At 34.2% G+C, this 20,863-nt stretch overlaps 1 protein-coding gene across 4 annotated transcripts in view; it reads left to right on the top strand.

Moving 5' to 3' along the window:
* EHBP1 (EH domain binding protein 1) overlaps nt 1-20,863 on the top strand; it is a 343,347-nt gene that overhangs the window by 157,527 nt on the left and 164,957 nt on the right. For all 4 annotated transcript variants that reach the window (XM_007108111.4, XM_024133485.3, XM_007108113.4 and 1 more), the window contains exons 9-10: nt 302-542; nt 11,318-11,507. In XM_007108111.4, the coding sequence (XP_007108173.2) occupies nt 302-542; nt 11,318-11,507 (431 nt within the window). The remainder of the gene's footprint in view (nt 1-301; nt 543-11,317; nt 11,508-20,863) is intronic.

Consider the following 20,863-nt stretch of genomic DNA (forward strand, 5'->3'; position numbering starts at 1 on the left):
GGGTTCTTCAGAACCTTTTTTTTTTTTTTTTTTTTTTTTTTTTTTAGAATCCATATATATGTGTTAGCATATAGTATTTGTTTTTCTCTTTCTGACTTACTTCACTCTGTATGACAGACTCTAGGTCCATCCACCTCACTACAAATAATTCAGTTTCATAAAACATATTATTGATCTGCACTCTTTCAACCCCATAGAGTTTATTAATTCAAGATTGAGTATTTTTGAAAACACTAAATATATAAGAAAATATCAGATAGTATTAATTTGATTTAATTCATCTTTTGCTATTGTTTTATAGAACAAATCACTGAAACAGTTTCACCTAAAAAACCAGAAGAATCCTTTTATAATAACAGCTATAGTCCCTTTAAAGAGGTACAGACTCCACAGTATTTGAACCCATTTGATGAGCCAGAAACCTTTGTAACTATAAAGGATTCTCCTCCCCAGTCTACAAAAAGAAAAAATATAAGACCGGTGGACATGAGCAAGTATCTCTATGCTGATAGTTCTAAAGCTGAAGAAGAGGAGCTGGATGAGTAAGTACACTTCATTTTGCTATCATCATATTTTAACTAAAGAGATCTTTCTGTAATATACCTTTAGATGGGTAAAAAGAGGTCTGTCCCTATGTTAATGTATAGTTTACATGTTAGTATCTATCTCATCCCCCATCCAAATTTTTACAGTCTTGACCCTCATTCTCCCACCCTTTTCCATATGATTATGTGTGCACCCTAAACTAACAAATGAAGGAAACACGTTCCTGGAATCTCTGGTTAGAATTCCAGTTGTGTCTTCCCACAGCAACCATGTTATAAATTGTACTTAGGTGTTTTTAATCGATTAGTGAAGGCATTACACTTCAGTTATGTTATGGGTCTATTGTGGGAACCAAATAATCATTTATGATATTGATTTGATGAGAAGATTTATTCAAATGCCAAACAATGAGATCATGACATTTATAAATTGGGAATTATCTGCATTTGAGTCACTATTCTTACCCAAATGAGAGGTTTATTGACCACAAGCTTAGTATATTAATAGTCAGTGTGATTAGGGTTTCTGTTTTACTCAAATCTAGATTGGGGATAGGAGGAAGGTATGTTCACATTGTATTCTGGAGTTGAACATTGCAACACATGTAGCCGCAGACTGTGGCTCTAAGTATGTTTAAAAAGCAACAGTAAAACTTCCAGCCATGCTGGAGTAGCATAGACTAGATATAGCTTCTGTCTTACACAAGTAAAAAACTGAATAAAATGTATGAAACAACAGTTTTCAGACATTGGACACAAATAGCACAGGATCCCTGAGAGAACAGAAACGAAGAATGTGAGGCCTACATTTGTCCAAGCTTTATTTATGGGAGAGAATTTCCAACCGCAATTCAGGGAGAAAGAACCCAAACACCCCAGAATCTCCCTGCATTGAGGAGGCAGAGTTTGGACTTTGGAGGTACTGAGGTGGCTAGAACTTGTGGACAGAGTCTCAGAGAGGAACAGCCTACTCATGAAGAGTTTCAGAGATCTGTAGAAAGTTTCTCGAGTCTTTAACTGAGTACTGATCAGAGTACGCATATGAGGAAGTTATTGAGGACAAACAATTAGAACAATCCCTGGAGTTCACCCAGGATTAAGAATAGTTTGGGTTTCTACCAGCCAGAGAGGAAAGACTTCCTAACACATGGGACATCAAGTTGAGTGCTCAGAAGGGTATTGTGCCAGTAGTGGGGGAACAGCCCTAGACTAAAGGCTGTTCTGGGCCTTCCCAGCAAAGATTAAAAGCAGAGCTCAAAAGAACCAAAATGATTCCACGTAACTATCCCACACAAAGCCCCAAAATATTAAAAGGAATACCAAAAAATCAAGCATCCAAAACATAAAATTCACAATGTCTGACAGCCAATCAGAAATTTATCAGGCATGTAAAGAAGCAGGAAGATCTGACTAATAATGAGGGGGAAACTCAGTCCTTAGATAGGGATGCAGAAATGATACAGATGATGGAATTAATAGACAAGTGTGGTAATTTAACTATTATATAAATATACTCCAGATATTTAAGAAGGTGGAAGAAAGCATGAGCATGCAAGACAAAAAATAAGTCCAAATTCAGTTTATAAAGATGAAATATACAGAATCTGATGAAAAATACACTGGATAGGATTAACGTTAGATACTGCAGAAGGAAGTATTAGTGAACCTAAAGACTTTGCAGTAGAAACTCCAGATTAAAACATAAAGCGGGGGCTTCTCTGGTGGTGCAGTGGTTGGAAATCCACCTGCCAATGCAGGGGACACGGGTTTGAGCCCTGGTCTGGAAAGATCCCACGTGCCTCGGCGCAACAGCCCGTGTGCCACAGCTACTGAGCCTGTGCTCTAGAGCCCTCAAGCCACAACTACTGAGTCCACGTGCCTAGAGCCCGTGCTCGCAACAGGAGAAGCCACCACAATGAGAAGCCCATGCACCGCAACAAAGGATAGCCCCTGCTTACCACAACTAAAAGAAGGCCTGTGCGCAGCAACAAGGACCCAACGCAGGCAAAAATAAAATAAATAAATAAATTTATTTATTTATTAAAAAAAAAAAACATAAAGGGGAAAAAATGAGCAGAGGATCAGTGGGACAACTTCAAGCAATCTAACGTAAGTATAACTGGAATTCCAAAAGGAGAGGAAAGAAGATGAGGGAACAGAAAAAATATTTGAGGAAATAATGGCTAAAAGTTTTAGCAGTTAACAAAATATATAAACCTACAGATCTAAGAAGCTGAATGAACCCCAAAATGAACCACAAGAATGATGAACAAAACTACTGCCAGGCTTCTCAACAAAAACAATTCAAGTCAGAAGATAGTGAGGTGATATATAAGTACTGAAAGAAAAAAACCTGCCAACACAAATTTTTATTTCCAGCCAAAAAAAAAAAAGTCTAAGTAATGGACATTTCCAGACATGCACAAACTGAGATAATTCATCATTATCAGACTTGCTTTGCAAAAAATATTACAAAGAAGTCCTTCAGGCAGGAGAAAAATGACACTACTTGGAAATTTGGATCTGCACAAAAGAATGAAGAGCACAGGAAATGGCAAATAAATAGTATATATAAAATACATGTCTTTATTTTTTAAAATCTCTTTAAAAGATAATTGACTTTAAAGTTTAAATAATATATTCTGGGTTTGGGAACGGGGTAGAAGTAAAACATGACGTCATACAAAGGCTGAGCATGGGGAAATTGAAAAATACTATTTTAAGCTTCTTATACATGTTATTTGAAGATATACAATATTATCTTTTTTCCACAGATGACATAATTATTTATGTAGAAAATCATAAGGAATCTCTAAAAAGTCTACTAGAACTAAAAAGTAAATTTAGCAAGGTTACAGGATACAAGATCAGTATACAAATTCAGATGTATTTCTCAATGGTAACAATTAACTATCAGAAATAGAAAATTATAAAATACCATATACAAAAGCATCCCAAAAACAAACAAACCAAAACTCAAGGAAAAATTTGGACAAAGATGTGCAATGCAATACCTGTATGCTGAAAACAGCGAAAGGTTGCTGAAAGAAAACAATGGAAAGAAATATTACGGCCATGGATTCAAATTGATCTGTAGATTCAGTGCTATCCCAATCAAAATTTTGAAGTATTTTTTTGGTAATAATTGATAAAGCTAATTCTAAAATGTATATAGAAATACAGCGGACCTAGAATAGCCAAAACCATTTTGAAACAAAGTTTCAAAACAAAGAACAAAGTTGGAGGACTTACCCTCTCCAGTTTCAAGACTCATTAACCAAGACATCATGGTATTGGCTTAAAGTAAACATATAGTTAAATGAAAGAGAATATGAAAGTCTAGAAGTAGATCCACACATATATTGCCAATTGATTTTTGACAAAAGTAGCACAGGAAGTCAGGCAAGGATAATCTTTACAACAAATGGTGCCAGAACAACTAAAGGTCTATATCCATCCCCCCACCCCTCCAGAAAAGAAGAACTACAGTCCTTACCTCATAACAAATGCAAAATTTAGCTAAAAATAGATCATACACCTAAAAGTGAAAATTAAAACCCTGGAACTTTTCGAAGGAAGCATAGGAGAAAAATCTTAGTGAACTTGGGTTAGGCAAAAATTTCTTGAACAGAATGCAAAAAACAGAGTCAAAGGAAAAAAATTATAATTTGGACTTTTCAAAATTAAACCATTTTCTCTTTAAAAGACACTTATGAAAATGAAAAGGCATGCCACAGTTTGGCTAAAATTTTTTGCAAAACACCTATCTGGCAAGACTTCTATCAAGAATATGTAAAGAACTCTTAACTCAATAATGACAAACTATCTTTTTTAAAGAGGGAAAAGATTTGAACAGACATTTCACAAAAGAAGATGTAAGAATGGCCAATGTGTATACAAAAAGGTGCCCAACATCTTAGTCATCAAGGAAATGCAAATTAAAACCATATAAGATATCACTACACACCAACTTGAACTGCTAAAATTTAAAAGACTTACTACACCAAATACTGTCAGGGACATGGAGCCACTGGTACTCTCAGAACTCTCAAAGTTCTAAATGGTGAACTATTTTAGAAAACAATTTGGCAGTTTCTTAAAAAGTTAAACATATACCTGTTGACCTAGCCTTTCTAATTCTAGGTATTTGCCCAAGAGAAATCAAAGCATATGTCCACAAAAAGATTTGTGCTTGAATATTTTAACAGCTTTATTTATCATAATAGCAAGATATGGGAATAACCCCAGTGTCCATCAATAGGAAAATAGATAAGCAAATTGTGGTATATACATACAGTGGAATACTACTCAGTAATAAAAAACAAAGTATGGATACATATAACTGCATGGATCGATCTAAAAATTATTATGCTGAGTGAAAGAAGCCAGACCAAAAAAGAGCATATACTGTATGCTATCCTTTATCTAAAACTCTAGAAAATACAATCTGTTTCGAGAGAAGGCAGATGCATAGTCGCCTGAGATTGGAGGTGGAGGGAGATATGGATTAAAAGGGATACAAGGAAACTTTTGGAGAACTGGAAATGTTTGTAGTCTTGATCGTACTGATGGTTTCACGCTTGTATACATATGTAGAAAACTCATCGAGTTATACTTTTTAAATATGTGCCATTTACTGTATTATATGTACATAAAGCTGTTAAAAAAACAAAAAGAAAACCACAGCAATGTTTAACTTTATTAACAGAAATACTGTGTCACATGAGTGATTCCCAGCCTGGAATTCTTGGGCTTTTAGGTCTGTTTGTTGAAAATAATTGATGTGGAACAGGGGAGATCTACAGAATATTTAACATTTTTTAAAAACTAAATAATAATTATATGTTTACTTGCAGTGAGGCTATATCGGCCTTTGCTTTCCTTGGAAATACTGAATTTTATCATATTAACATTATTTAGATCTTGGGGAAAATAGTTATTTCTTTCAAAATGCAGTGTAGTAGGAAAATCTTTCAAAATATGGAATGTATGTGTTGAGAGGGGAATAATAAAAAGGCTCCTTTGATGTATGAAAGTTGGTAGCAGTTGCTTTGTGTGAAGGGAGAAATGTCCTCCCTCTCCTGTGCATTTGTCAACTCCCATTTTGAGCAGTATTTTAGTTCTAGGTACTGCACTTTAAAAGGGGGATTGATGATTCAGAGCGTTAACAGAGTAGAGCAACAGAGTCATTAAAATGTCCAGAAACCACATCAAATGAGCAGTGATTGAGGGCATAGGTACTATCTGACTTAGAAAAGAGATGGTTTAAGGGAACTATAATAACCAAGTTCAAATATTTGAAAGACTTGTTTGAAAGAATGAGGTAGTTGACTTGTTTTCTGCTGGCTCTAGAACTGCCTTTTTCAACCTTTCCTCATTTTACAATACATGGCTAATTACTCTCACATGTGCTACATGCTTCCATGGGCATGGCTAGGTTTTGATGAAACCTAAAAACCTTCTAATCTCCTATAAGTATGGGAATTACATCATAATAATCATCTGATTCCAAACCCAGGTTGAGATCTCAATACTAATTAATAACTATACAGGGGTTGAAAAAGTTTGCTCTACTCTTGCTAAAGTTGTTATATTTGTTTTCTTTTTTTTTGAATTTTTGAATTTTATTTTATTTATTTTTTTATACAGCAGGTTCTTATTAGTCATCCATTTTATAAACATCAGTGTATACATGTCAATCCCAATCGCCCAATTCATCACACCACCACCACCACCACCCCACCACTTTCCCCCCTTGGAGTCCGTATGTCTGTTCTCTACATCTATGTCTCAATTTCTGCCCTGCAAACCGGTTCATCTGTACCATTTTTCTAGGTTCCACATATATGCGTTAATATACGATATTTGTTTTTCTCTTTCTGACTTCACTCTATATGACAGTCTCTAGATCCATCCACGTATATTTGTTTTCTTTGAAATAGCTAATGTGTGATCAGAATAAAATTTCTCATGGGTGGTGTAGGTGCTGAGTAATAGCCACACACCTAGAGTATTTGAATGTAAATGCAAACTTTAAATACAAGCATTCAGTCATTCCAAGATGCATGAATATTACACAACATACACACACCCTCCTCTCTCCTATTAACAAATTAAAGAGACATCCAATGTTTGCTTAAACTTTTGAAATGCCTTAATAAAAACTAAAATCAGAATGACTAGGTGTTTCCTTTTGACCATTCTTTTTTCCACATGAAAGTCATAGCCTTTACAAAGTTTCCCATGAATAAAGAGCATTCTAAAGTGCTCAATCATCTGAGGTTACCAGAGGTAGTCTATAAACACTCAGCTTTTTTGAAGGAACACATCCATAAATTCTAAAGATTGCTCATCAGCTAATGTCCAGGAAGAACTCTGTGTTAATTACTTACTTGGTATTTCTCATCTTTTTCTCCAAAAGTTTGTAGGTCCAACTTAAGTAGCAGAAATCTTCCAGAATTTGTTCTTACTTCAGTAATAAACTTATGACCTTTCATCAAGTGAAAAGCCTATATGACTCATCTTCCATTACCAAACTCTTCCTGGATCCTCTAACATAAAACTCTCACGAATAAATAGTGCTCTGTTCTTTGATGTTCTAAAACAACCTTCAGAAACTCAGCATTATCCATCAGCTCCGAGGAGAAAGTGTACACCCTTCAGGGCTTTTAGCACGTGTCCTTTACACTTAGCAACTGTATGGGTTGCTGTTTTCTCGTGTTTGGGGGTTAGTTCAGCCATTCTGGTTATGTAGCAAAAATGAAAACTGATAGGGCAGTAATATTTTTCAAAACATTTATGAAGTGACTTTTGAGGTCCAGTGTGAAATCATTTCTAGTATGGTTGTGTGTCAGCTTCCCAAGGGAAATTGTCGTTGAAGTTTATTCAGGGAAGCTACACACTCATTTTAATACATTTGAATTGTTTTTTCTAAGAAAAATAAGTTTTCAAATTGAGAGGAAAAGACTACAGATTTTGTTCCACCCTTGCTTCACTATGTTTGCAAGTACTGTTTCTAATCAACTTTAGTTTTTCTTTCTGTAATTCTTTTTCTTGGATTAATTATATTTTTAAACAATGAATAATGTCATTTGTTCTGTCCAGTTTTCCACTTAACATAACTGATGAGTTTTTAGTTCACAGTGAGTTAATGATATAGCTCATCTATTACTCAAGTGTACAGTATAAGAATAAAAATAATTCTTGTTTATTCAGAGTGATGTAAGAAGCCTTGAAACAGATTATTCAAATCATAGATGATAACAGAATGTGGAAATTATGCTAATTCCTTAAATAATTTTTTCTTACTGTTTAAGTATTTTTTTAATGTATTTATCAGAAATTATATAATTCTTGTCATTACAGAGAAGGGAGTACTGTTCATAATCACATACATGTACTATTCCTATTTACTCTTTTTAAAATAGCACTTTTTAAATTGAGATATATATCACATAACATAAAATGCCACACTGTAAAGTGTACACTTCAGTGGTTTTTAGTTTGTTCACTGTGTTGTGCAACTATTATCACTGTCTAATTTCAGAACATTTTTGTCACCCCAAAAAGAAATCCCATATATATTAGTAGTTAGTTCCAATTAATCCTTTTCCCCATCTCCTGAAAACTACTAATTTACCTATATATGTCTATATGGATTTGACTATTTTGGATATTTCATATACATGGAAGTATATCCGGTTCACTCTTAGAGAGTAGGAAATTAAGTTTTAGTTAGAAATCTCTGCTCTAGATGGAGGATCATTTAAAGCCCTTATAAGTAGAGGCTTCTTGTACTTATTATGATTTAGTATCTAACCAGTGGTGCCTAGAACACTGTTGTCTCACAGGTGGCTTGTAGGCCTGCAGAGATACTGATTACCCTAGTATTCTTGGCTGTCAGGCATGGTCTGGGGCAGCTGGAGTCCTTGGTACCTTCAATTTCCAGCAGCTTCCTATGTTCACTCTAGTATAGCATACAAATTTCATTTTTACTACATGTCATACTGTAAAATGGATTGAGAAACACAGCTCTAATTGTTTCAAGAAAATGTCCATTTTGTTATGTTTCTAGTATTATGAGCCTCAGGAACCAACTTTGGAAATTAGTTTATCTGAGCTTTTCTACTTGCATTTACCTTCAATATACAAGGAATACCAATATTCAGGTGGTTAGAAGGAGGCAGAGAGACATGAAGAAAAAGGACGGTATCTAGATATCTTTGTTATACATGCTAGATAAGTTTTATAAAAGTTTCATGCAACTTAGTATTGTAAATTGAATTATTAAAGTGCACTGAAAAAATTGCCTGTATAAGGAATTCTGTCATTTTTTTCTCTGTTAAACACAGATCCTTTTGTAATAGAAATATCTATCCTCTAACACTTCTAAGTTTTTTTAAAAAACTAACCATACTTATATGACAAATTAATAATGAATATTGTAGCAGCTAGCGTCTTACAAACTACTGTGGAAATTTGTTATAGAGAGGTGTAACCAGGAATAATTTTTAAAAATATCACCCAAATAGTTCACATGATTCAATTAATTCAGTTAGACTGTAGTGGATTTGTTCAGTCCTGAAACATTTAACATCAGTTAGCAAATAGTAAGTTCTGAGGGGGAGAAGGGAGATTTTTTTTTCTTTTCTAAGTTTTAGAGTTAAAAAAATTATTTTTAGCCCATTTCTTTATTTTTACCTCCCTTTGAACTACTCTTAGAGTTTGAAAAATAACTCTGCAAGGCCTGAGCAGAGGTGAGAAAAATTCTGAGGCTATATCCCCAGCTCAATGGGAAGGAGTCACAAGACACTAACTGTTGAAATGAGCACAGAGTGAGAGTGACATCAAAAGTATGGTATATTTCCCCTCTGGTCTAGATACACTTGGTCCCCTGAGTCTTGTGAGAGCTGACTGACTTTAGGCAGAGATGTAGATACTTCGTTATTGGTTCTCAATGAATCTGGTACTGTTACAGTTAAAAGAACATGCATAACTGAACATAGAAGGCTATTACCAGTACAGACTTTATATAACTAAGTGGTGTTGCCTTGGTATAATTATTATGTTTGGGTGATCTGGTTCTTAGCTTTGCAGACTCAGAAATTCTCTTGTTACTGTGCATAAAGATTGAATTCTAGGGAACAGACTGGTGTTGGGGAAAAAAATGCAACAAACAAATAGTAGCCAGAATAAAAGTTTATTACTGTGTAACAGGAAGAATAATCATCATAAACACCAGATACTTGTGTTTACGGATAAGTAACTAGAAAAATATCTACTCATAAAGGGAGTTAACAAGGAAGATTTTTCTGCCTGGGCTAGACTCAGGTAGAGAAAAAAAAAGACTTCCCTAAGAAGTTATAAGCATAGGCCTGCCTTCATGTGGATTTGACGCTATGCTGGCAGGATGATCTGGGAACCCCCAAGCCAAGAAAGTAAGAAACAAAGTGCCTCCTAAACTGCTTGGCAAATGCAAGCATGAAACACTCTGAACAGCAGGACTCCCAGCAACTACACAAGACTTCCTCAGATCAAGTCCTGAACTCACAATCTAGAATTACAAAATACACAAGGAAATAGTTTACTAAGAGAAAGAGTCAGGAGACGAAAGAAGCACAAGGATTATAAATCCAAGGAATTCAAATGATAGATTTATCGAATAGAGACTATAAAATAAATATGTATAAATGATTAATGACTCAGATCTTTTGTACCTAAGGTATTATACACACAGCCATATGAAGAAATATGCTTATGAAATTAAAAATTCATGGAGAATTGAACATTAAATTAGACACAAATGAAAAGTGAAGAAGTTAACTGGATTATAGATGTGAAGGAATTATCCAGAATGTAGTACAGGAGGAATAAAAACTTGTAAAAATATGAAGGAGAGAGGTAATTCAACATGTATTTAATATGATTTTCTAGAGAAGAGAATAGAGAAAATAAAGAAGAGGCTATCAAAGATATAATGGCTGACAATTTTTCAGAACTAGTGAAACACATGAATCTCCACACATAGGAGATTCAAGGACTCTGGAACAGGATAAACTTAAAAGAAATACACACTTAGACATGTTCTAGTAAGATTGCTCAAAACCAGAAATAAAGAGATCTTAACCTTAGCAGCAACCAGAGACAAAAGATGACTTACAAAAGAGCAATATTAAGCCAACAGGGGGCTAATATGTCAGAGTGCTGAGATGAGTTAACTAACAACTAGAATAAACTACCCAGCTAAACTGTCATTTAAGTATGAGGCAGAAATGAAGACATTTTCAATGCCTGGAAGAATTTGCTATTAAAGGAACCTCACTGAATGAACTTCTAAAAGATAGTCCCTAATGGGAAGGGAATTTAACACAGAGGAAGAGAAGAAATTCAAGAAAAAAAAAGTTTGGTGAAGGAGCATAAAAAAAAAAAAATCAATGTTTTCTCATCTTATTTCCTTTTCTGTGGGTGTGGAGAATATGTAGGATTTACTCTTATTACAAACATTTTCTCAAGGGTCTGTATATAGCAGAGCTGAGTATGACTTTGTATTTTAAAGATTTTAAAATATTTTTTAAAAGGGAAAGTTTTATTATTAATGATTAACAGAACAAAAGATTGAGAGTGCCTATTTCCAGATTGTAAGTTATCATTGGTTTGGGTTTTTCCTTATCATTTTCAGTATGTTCTAGTTTTATAAATGAAAATCTTATGGTATTTTAATTGGGAGTAAACTACTTTTATAGACATTTAACAATAATTCTTCTTTCATTTAGATCAAATCCTTTTTATGAACCTAAACCAACTCCGCCTCCAAATAATTTGGTAAGTCCAGTTCAAGAACTGGAAACTGAAAGGAGAGTAAAAAGAAAAGCCCCTGCCCCACCAGCCATCTCACCAAAGACAGGAGGAGTAAATGAAAACACAGTTATGTCTGCAGGAAGAGATCTCTCCACTTCTCCTAAGGTAGGAGTTTAATCTTAGTAAAACATGTATTAGTGTTTGCTTGTTTTCCCCATGCAATTTAATTCAAATTAAGAAAAGTCATTATTAGCTATTTTTGATTATATAAAAGTAAAATATAAGTAAATCCATTTTACTGCAACATTGTATATACGTTTGGGAGTCTATAAATTTATGGTACAGTATGGATTGGATAGTTTGGGTTAAGATTTGTTTTTTAAATGCTGTCTTGAAATCAGAGGAAGAACGGCATTATGATTGTAGCATTGGTGCTTTGAAGAAAGGATACTTTAAAACATCTAGGCATGAGAAACAGCTTACTCTAATACAGAGGAAGAAGTAGAAATTATCTTTTGATAAACATACTAGAAAGATTGAGGCTCAGTGCAGAGAAATGCTTTGCCAAAGAATATCAGTATTGTCATTTTGGTTTATGTCAGATTACAGTTTTGGCCTTATTGTCATTCTTTTTTAGAAATATTAATGGATAATAACTTCATGGAAAGGTAAAGCACAGTGTTGAAACAAAGTCTAAAGCTTTTAAATGGTTTGACTGCAAATAGTATATCTTTCATGTGTAAGGTAGAGATGTTGGAATTAGCAAGTTTTTTTAGGTAAATAACTCATGACCATACTCATGAGTGTTTTGTTGTTGGCGTTGTCACCGTATAACATTATTTAATTCTCACAGGTAGTTAGGGGGGAAATGAGATGAACTTGACCTCAGAGGGATAAAGATCACGGGTTCCCCAGCCAGTAGACAGGATTGGAACTGGCATTTCCATTAATTATGCACTATCTGGACCATATTCCACCTCAGGTGCCTGGGCTGCTGCTTTTCTTACGGGCATCAAGGTTCAGTAGTTCCTCTTGAATTTTATAGTTCATTCTGTGGCTTTCATTAAATGCCAGAGTTCTGAAATTGTTTGTTTGTTTGCTTTTATTTTCGTTGTTTCAGAGGGAGAGTGAGTGAGTTCACTGAGGTCCTCACTCTGCCATTCTAGAAGTCAGTCTACAGGTGTGTTTTTATACCAGCTGTTTTTTAACTGTGAAACTTTAGGAGGAGCAATTGGGACTAAATTCTGTCTTGCTGTGGTCTAGGGAAAGTGGAGGTGGGTCTGTAAATGAAAGCAGCAGATAGTAGAAATATAAAGCAAAGGAGAGGGTCAATTCCTATACCCATGAGAGCAAAAATAAAGACAGTAACTGAGGCAATAGTCAGAATCAAGAAGCTATGTAGGAGCTTCATCCATTCTAACCATCAAGAATGCCTATACCTGTCCCTTGTTTCCCTGAATCTCTGCTCCGTTGCCTACTCCCTGCCCCATCCCCCTTCTGTAGTCCATTGGAGTTTGAAGCTAATCAGGAAATCCTAATCCCTTTATAGGGGAATGGAAAGGGACTTAACAGTACTTTACTGTGTGCCAGGCAATGTTCTGTTACTTCATTTGATCAGAACAGCCTGAGAAATACATACCATTATCTCCTTTTTACATATGAGAAACTGAACTTTAGTTAAGTAACTTGCTCAAAGTGATAAAACTAGTATTGACAGTGCCAGGATTAAAATTGAGGTCTTTTGAGTCTAAAACCCTTGTTTCCCATTGTGCTGTTCTATGTCTAGAGAGGTATTTCCAGTTCCAAGTTGGAACTCTAAATTCTTTTTTCCATGGAAACATGGTTACACACGGTGATTAGGTTCTGTTGTAGTAAAGTATAACATAGCTATTTTTTATATTATTTTGAGGATAGTGTTCCATTGTAGACACCTTGTGGAATAAATGATGTTTATGGAGAAAGCTGAGCATTTTACCACCATGCTTCTCTTAGAAAATGCCTCATCATGTTCAGACACAGACAGTAGAAACAAAATCAGTCATATCCACAGTAATCTGCTGATCTGGAAGTTAGTCTGGATAACTCAACTATGTGAAACACAACTGTCAAAGATTAATTTAGAAAAAGATTGCTGATATATTATTAAATGAAAAAACAAAGTGCATAACAGAGTATAGTGTGATAGCTTCTGTATGCATAAAGTTTTATTTAAAAGGCTTTATTCACACATATATATAGACACACATACACACTCATATACCTTATGGAAGGAATCACAAGTAACTTAATAGTGGTTACCTTTGAGGAAAAAGGTCTTGGTGTAATGGTGGGTATGCACAAGATTGAAGAAGCCATTTCTTTTCCTTTTTTACCTTTCTATGTTGTTTAAATTTTTGAACTTTATAAATGTTTTTCTTTTCTTTTTGTTTGTTATACTCAGAGGTTACTGAGTAATGAGATCATGGATCTTTTTTGTTGTTGCCTTTTGTGCAAGATACCAGATGACATTTCCCCCCAAAAATTCATCCTTCAGAATAGAGGAAGTCACTCTTAGGTTTGACCAGTGGTATTAGTTTGGGGGTGGCCTGGGGTTCCATCAGACACCTCAGTGTTGTGCACTGGAAAACCAGGTATAGAGGCTTATTAGCAGCAGGTCACTAGGCCCACTATTCCACTTCCATGGCACAAATCTTTTTATTTTTTATATTTATGTAAGATTTCATTTGGAAAAAAAAAATGGACCACTGACAAACCAAAAAAAAAAAAAGAAATTGGAAGCTACTAACTACACAATTATGTGTGAGATAAGGAAGAAGGTTAGAATCAATGGCATACTGACAATGATAAAAGATGATAAATGACAGCTGAGAAAGCACAGTGGTATGGGGCTTATTCATCGTAGGAATAGACCTGTATATATATCCAAGTAGTCCTGAAGTCTTTGCAGTATTAAAGCTTAGTAAAATAATTGACCATTTTGGCAACCTTGAGTCAACATGAGAGTCTCATTATACTTTGTATACAATATTCTGTTTAGGAAAGCAGGAAAGTGTCATAAAAATATTTCCATTAAAATTAGAGTTCTGATGCTTAAAAAGGTATGCTTCTTGGTCAGTTATTCTCCTTATTTGTAAACTGAAAAGGAGGCAATAGTTCAAATAAAGCTTTTGAAAAAAAAACCAGACTCAAATTTTAGTTGAATAATAAAAGGATATTTACATCACAGTTGTTTTAGATAACAAAATGCCAAACTGCACTCAATGGCAATTGACTGCAGAGGCTATTCAGTGTCATAGAACAAGTGCTTAGCCAGATGATTAATTTCCCCCACCTGTCACCTGAAACTACTTATTTTTTTTTTTTTGAAACTACTTATTTTTAAGAAAATTTATGAAAAAGAACCAAGACCAGGATTTAAACAGAGATAATTTTATTTACAATATTTACCATATTGTAAATTAAATTCAAACTACCCCCCTAAAGGCAGTTAAAGACGCCTCACTGTTATAGATCGACATAAACTCCTCACTTCAGACCATTGATTTCTGCATTTGTAAAATGAGAAGACCATGAAACTTTTTAAGACAACTTAGGACAAAAGACCAATATTTAGGAAAGTAACCTGACATTCAGAGCACAAGCATGCAATAAAATAAAATGATAAATTAGGCGCAATTGTGGCTGACCACCATTTACTGACTGTGAATATAAGTTAATAAGTATATAACTCTGAACTCCTAGGTATGATTCATGCAATTTAGTATAAAGTGCAAGTCAGGTTATGAGAGCTTAGGAACATAAGTGAAATTGTTGCCAAATACATCTGCAAAGGTATATATTAAGCACTGTTTACCCAATTCCATAAAAATCACAAGATTAACAGCCAACTATCAATGACAGTAAAGAATTCACAAGAATTACACTTACGCCTATGATAACATGGAGAGGAGTCTCCCTGCACATTCGATGATGAAATGAGCCTGGTCACGTGGAGAAGGGCTCACTCGAAGATCCTGATTGGTACAGCTCCAGTGATTGACCATGATACTTCTGTCCACTTACTCTGTCTCTAAAAGTGGAAACCTCATTCATATCTCAAGCCCCAGCTAAGTGACTCAAGCCCTCACTCATATTGTTACCTCTTTCTAGAAAGCACTGGTAGAGACCCAAGTTTTATACTTGGATGTTTTTGAGTACAGATTGCAGAAACTGTGAGAAGCCCAGGGTAAACCAAAGTCAGAGTTACACACAGTAGTCCCCTTAATTGATTCTACCAGCAATTTCAAACCACAAAGCAAACACCCTTTTCAGTTTTTATACATAAAGGCCTCCTTCTAGAACATTCTTTACCTCCGTTTCTGTCTGTGCAAAACTGTGCAGAATGGTGCCTATGGGCCATTCATGCTGAAATACAATAAGCACACAACCAAACTATTAATTTCCTCACATGTACGTTGAAAATGCCTCACATCTTCCAAAGAAAATCATTAAAAGATGAAGATCAAAATTTAATTGAATGCAATACTTTATAAAATAAAATGCTAAACTGCATTCAGTGATAGCTTGCAGAGGGTGAGATAAGGGTAAGCTTAACTTACCTGTAAAGTTGTTATTTACTGGAATACCTTACTTACCAGAATACCCTGTTCCTCAATAATACAGAATAAATAGCACACAGCTGTATGTATCACCTGTTTTATTGGTTAGTATTCTTTTGGTTATGACTAATAGAAACAAGCCATTTTGTTGATTTTTTTTCTTAAGCAAAAAGGATAACTTGTTATGAAAACACAAGGAAATTTTTGCAGAACTGTAGGTAGAAGATACCTCTGGTTCTTTCAGACTGCAAAGGGCTTTTAAGTGGGTTACTGCTACTGTGCATTTGTCAGATTTGCCCCATTTGTGCACCAGGGCTGAGAATAGAGTTGAGGCAAGGCAGTGGCGGGAGCATAAGATTTAAGGAGGCATTCACTTTTAGGGTGGTGCAGATGCAGAGTCTTCATTTGCAACCCCTGTGAAGAAGTGTCTCCTTAAATTTTGTGCCCCAGGAGCCTCTCTTGCCTTGCCCTAGTCAAGGCCCTACAGTGCACATGTCCAAATATATTTTAGAATTGACATAGTAGGTGCAAAAAAAAAAAAGTTTCTCAATAGCCTCACCAGTAATTCTATGCTCTGAAAACTACCATACCTTTTCAGACAACATTGTGTTAACATAGTAAACTGATTTTGAAGGGAATACTATTCAACTTTTGATAACATGGGTTTTTTGTTTGTGGTTTTTGTTTTTTGTTTTTGCATTCTACCATTCTGTTTCTAGACTTCTTTCTCCTCAGTTGCAGAATTTGCCTCTTGATTTTTCTGACTATTCAGTGGAAGAGATAAAATGTTACATTTTGCTTAAAGAAACAAACCATGATTAGGGTGCTTGCCTTTTGAAACAAATTTTGTAGAGTAATTAAGTGTGATTTTGAAAGGTTGGTCTTTTATATCGCTATATTCCAGAGTAACTAAATAGGTGCCTGTTACAGTTTTCCAGTTGAGGATTGGGAAAAAAAGTGCCACCACATAGAAAAAGAACCTGAATAAGGTAAATAATTTGAGCACGTTAATGACTCAGTTTGGCTTGTTTGCTAACATCTTTATAAAGGCTGAGTTAGCAATAAATGGTAAATTGAGTGTTATTGATGTATATTGACAGGATCACTTTAGGGTACATTACTGATGATAAATGTGAACGAAGCACTGATTAGCTCACCCTTTACTGCATGAAGAGGAATATATTTAGAGCATTTGAACAGATTCATACAAACTATGATAGAACCCTTCTCAGTTCCCAGTATTGGATAAATTTCACTCCATAATAATAAGAAACAAACAACAAAAAAAAGAAAGAAAGAAAAGACCCACAACAGCATGCACAGCAGGGCCAGGACTAGGGTGAGGCAAGTGAGGCAACTAGGGTGCATAATTTAAGGAGCCACTAACTCTCAGGGTAATGCAAGTGTAGACATGGCACTTGTTTAAACCCCAGAGTTAGTGTCTCCTTAAATTTTGGCAATAGATGCCTGATTCATAAGTGGACACTCATAATGTTATGCATGAACCTGAAAATGAGCGCCCCCTTAAATTTTGTAAATAAATAAATAAAATAAAATGGTCAAGAAAAGGGGACTGATCCTAGCATCTGAGCAAATGACCTTCTGTAAAACAAACAGCACAGAAACAAAAGGTTTTTTTTTAAAAAAACTTCTAATCAGTATTTTTAGTGTGATTTGATTGGACATTCTACTAATAAATTAAACAAGAGCAAGTACCAAAAATAATGATCTGAGACAAAATATTAATCATGGGTGAAACTAGATTAATAATATATGGGTTTTTATAGTACTATATTTGCAACTTTTCTGTAGATTTGACATTTTCCCCCCCAAATAGTAAAAAGTAACCATTTGAGAATAGGAAAGATCTCTTGGATATGAAAAAACATAATTTTCTAATTTTAAAATTATAAACAACTGATAGTATATTGCAGAACATCAAATTAATGAGTTAGAAAACAAACTTGAAAAATTCTCTTTAGAATTCAAGGTGAAAAAATGAAGAGGTTAAAATTATGGGAGGAAAAATAAAGAATAGAGTCAGGAGATTCACTATATTTATAGTAGGGTTATAGAAATAAGAATAAAAAGAGGGAAATAATTTACCAAAGAGAGAGAAGAGAATTTATATGAGCCAGAGAAAGATTTGAGTCTTAGCTTAAAAGCACTCACAAGTACCAGGCAAGATGAATGGAATGAGATCCAAACCTAGACATATTCCGATAGTACTTTTAAATTTCAAAGGCAGGTTACCTACAAAGGGAAGATTTTACTATCAGATGCTTTTATAACATTAAATGCTGGAGACAGTGGAGCATGTTTACATAATTAAAAAAGAATAAATATCTGTAAAAAGTTTGAAACACATCACATATATAAAACTTCATGACTTTGTAATGTTAATACCAAAATAGTTGACTTTTGAAGTTGCTAGGACACCAACTCATTATTGTGTAAATTGATAAATAAAGGCAAAAGATCAAGTACTCATCTTGACTTTTCTTTATAAAATGTATTTCATTATAATTAAGTAGTTGGTGAGGGAAAGTTCTTCCCCATAGAACAGTTTTAGCTATGAAATACAGATAGACTGCTATCATTGGAAAACTCACCATTTCATAATCACTAATGAAATAATGGATCTAGCAACAGTCAGCATGGCTGATAAAATCTTTAGTGAAAAGGTTTTATAATAGATGAATGGATCAGGCTGATACTTAACTGTAGTGATCTGTAGTGATCAATCTTAATGTAATTAAGAGTAAGACAGTCAGGCATTTTGTGCTTCCTGATACATTGCAATAGCAAGTATATAGGACTTGCCAAAGAATTAAACTGAGATCTAGTCAAGCCACTGGTTATAATGACTACCAGTTTACAAGAAATACTGAGGGGTAGCGGAGCATGTTAAATGACACCATGAAGATGAAATCAACCAAAATGGAATGTGGGAAATTCCTTAGTAACTTTTGAACTTGCATCCGTTTAATTACATATTCTCAAAACAGACAGAACTAACTTTGAAAGAACTACAGAAAGAAACAAGTAGTCCATATCATAGTGAGAAATTATAGCACATCTCTCTCTATAATTGGTGGAATAGGCCAACTAAAAAATATCAGTAAGATTTAAAGACTCAACAATTTTGACCTCATAAAATACTATACCATAGAATTCATTTCTTTACAGAGAGTGACTATATTTTAGGCTCTATAGTAAATTTTCAACAAATTTCAGAGGGTTGGAATTATGTTTTCTGCCCAAAGTGCAATTAATGTAGAAATTGATTTCAAAAAAACAATAGCTAGAACAAACCCATATATTTGAAAATTAATATATATACTTTCAAATAAACTATAGGTCAAAGAAGAAATCATAACAAGATAAACTATAAATCCAGTGAAAATTTTTGGTTTTACTACTTGATGTGTTGAGGAGGAAGATATTTATAATCAAATTGAACTCCTTTAGTCGTTTCTATGATGGTTTTATGTTTACTTAAACTTCTTGCTTGGCACTGTTTTTTAATACAAGTCCTAACTTGAAAGGCTTGAAGAACAAGCCTGACATGCTTGAACTTGGAGAAGCCTCAAAAACAATCACAGTACAATTGAGTTAATGGAGCAACTAGGTATCATAAAATGGCTTAATATTCCTTTTACTGTCTGTTTCCATGGCATTCAAGCAAGAGTTTAGGACATATTTTCAATGGTAGTAGATATTCTTTAAACCAGCTTATGTACAGGAGGCCAAACTACTGTGGGATGTGTAAACTCTTTAATACCTGGATTAACAGTTGTAATCTAAGGATTAATATATACACTATATATTGTCTTCATTAGTGCCATTTTCATTAAGGGTGTGTGAGCATATTCTTTGCAAACCTGCATATAGTTAGATCATTACATTAGGTCTTAATTGTGTAACCCAGGAATCTTTTGTATCCTTTAAAAAAAAAAATTCTAGTATCGCTCAACATAGTGCTGCAGAAAGAAGATGTTAAAGTTAGATAAACCCCTCTAATAATGATCTTATTGAAAAGCAAAGCCAATAATTGAAAATACATTGTGAATAAATTAATAATTCTTTGAGAATGTAAACTTACAAAGTATTTGATACTTTAATAAGTAAGTTTGTAGTACTACTTTACAGTAAAATATATTTCTGTTCTAGTACTAAATTCCACAGTTTGGGACCATTCTCATGCCCAGAATGCCTCGTGAAGCTCAAGAAATAACTGTTTATCTGTACTACATCAGAATTTCTAATTCTAAGATGTATTAATTTGGATAAAAATCCTAAAGCTATTTCTCCACCTCCACCCCCACCAGCAGCAGTTGATGCTATTGAAGTGGAAACTCTTTAGTGTTTATCTGCTTACCTCTTTACTGCTTTGGAAAAGTTAGGTTTTAACATAGCTGGGCTTTTTTTTTTTTTTTTTTTAACAAGGACCATCCACATTTAACTTCTTATATTAAACCTCATAAGTACACAAAACAGAAGAACCTCATATAATTGAGTGATTAGTATAAGCAACAGAGTTTATTTTTAATTTTAATAGAAAACAGTTTATTCTTTCATGTACTCACAGTAACTTGAATTATTAAACAGAGATCTTCATTTGGCCTGACTTCAATGTGCACTTAAGATTTTCACACAAGGTAGAAAAGTTTTTTCCATCATATATTGTTCCCCTTATATATATTTGTTTAAAACATGTTAATATTTTTAATTTACTTAACAAAACTTCACCTTGTACAGAAGATGTTACCTTCATTTCAGCCCATACTATTCTCACAAATTTAGAATTGACTAAAACAAATAAAATCTTTTTAATATAGATGTTATTTTACTTATTCGCTTTTTTTCCCAGAAAGTGTGCTTCCTATAGAACACCTCTAAATTTTTTTGGAAAGAAAAAAT

The sequence above is a fragment of the Physeter macrocephalus genome, chromosome 12, assembly GCF_002837175.3.
Source record: "Physeter macrocephalus isolate SW-GA chromosome 12, ASM283717v5, whole genome shotgun sequence".
NCBI classification, from domain to species: Eukaryota; Metazoa; Chordata; class Mammalia; order Artiodactyla; family Physeteridae; genus Physeter; species Physeter macrocephalus.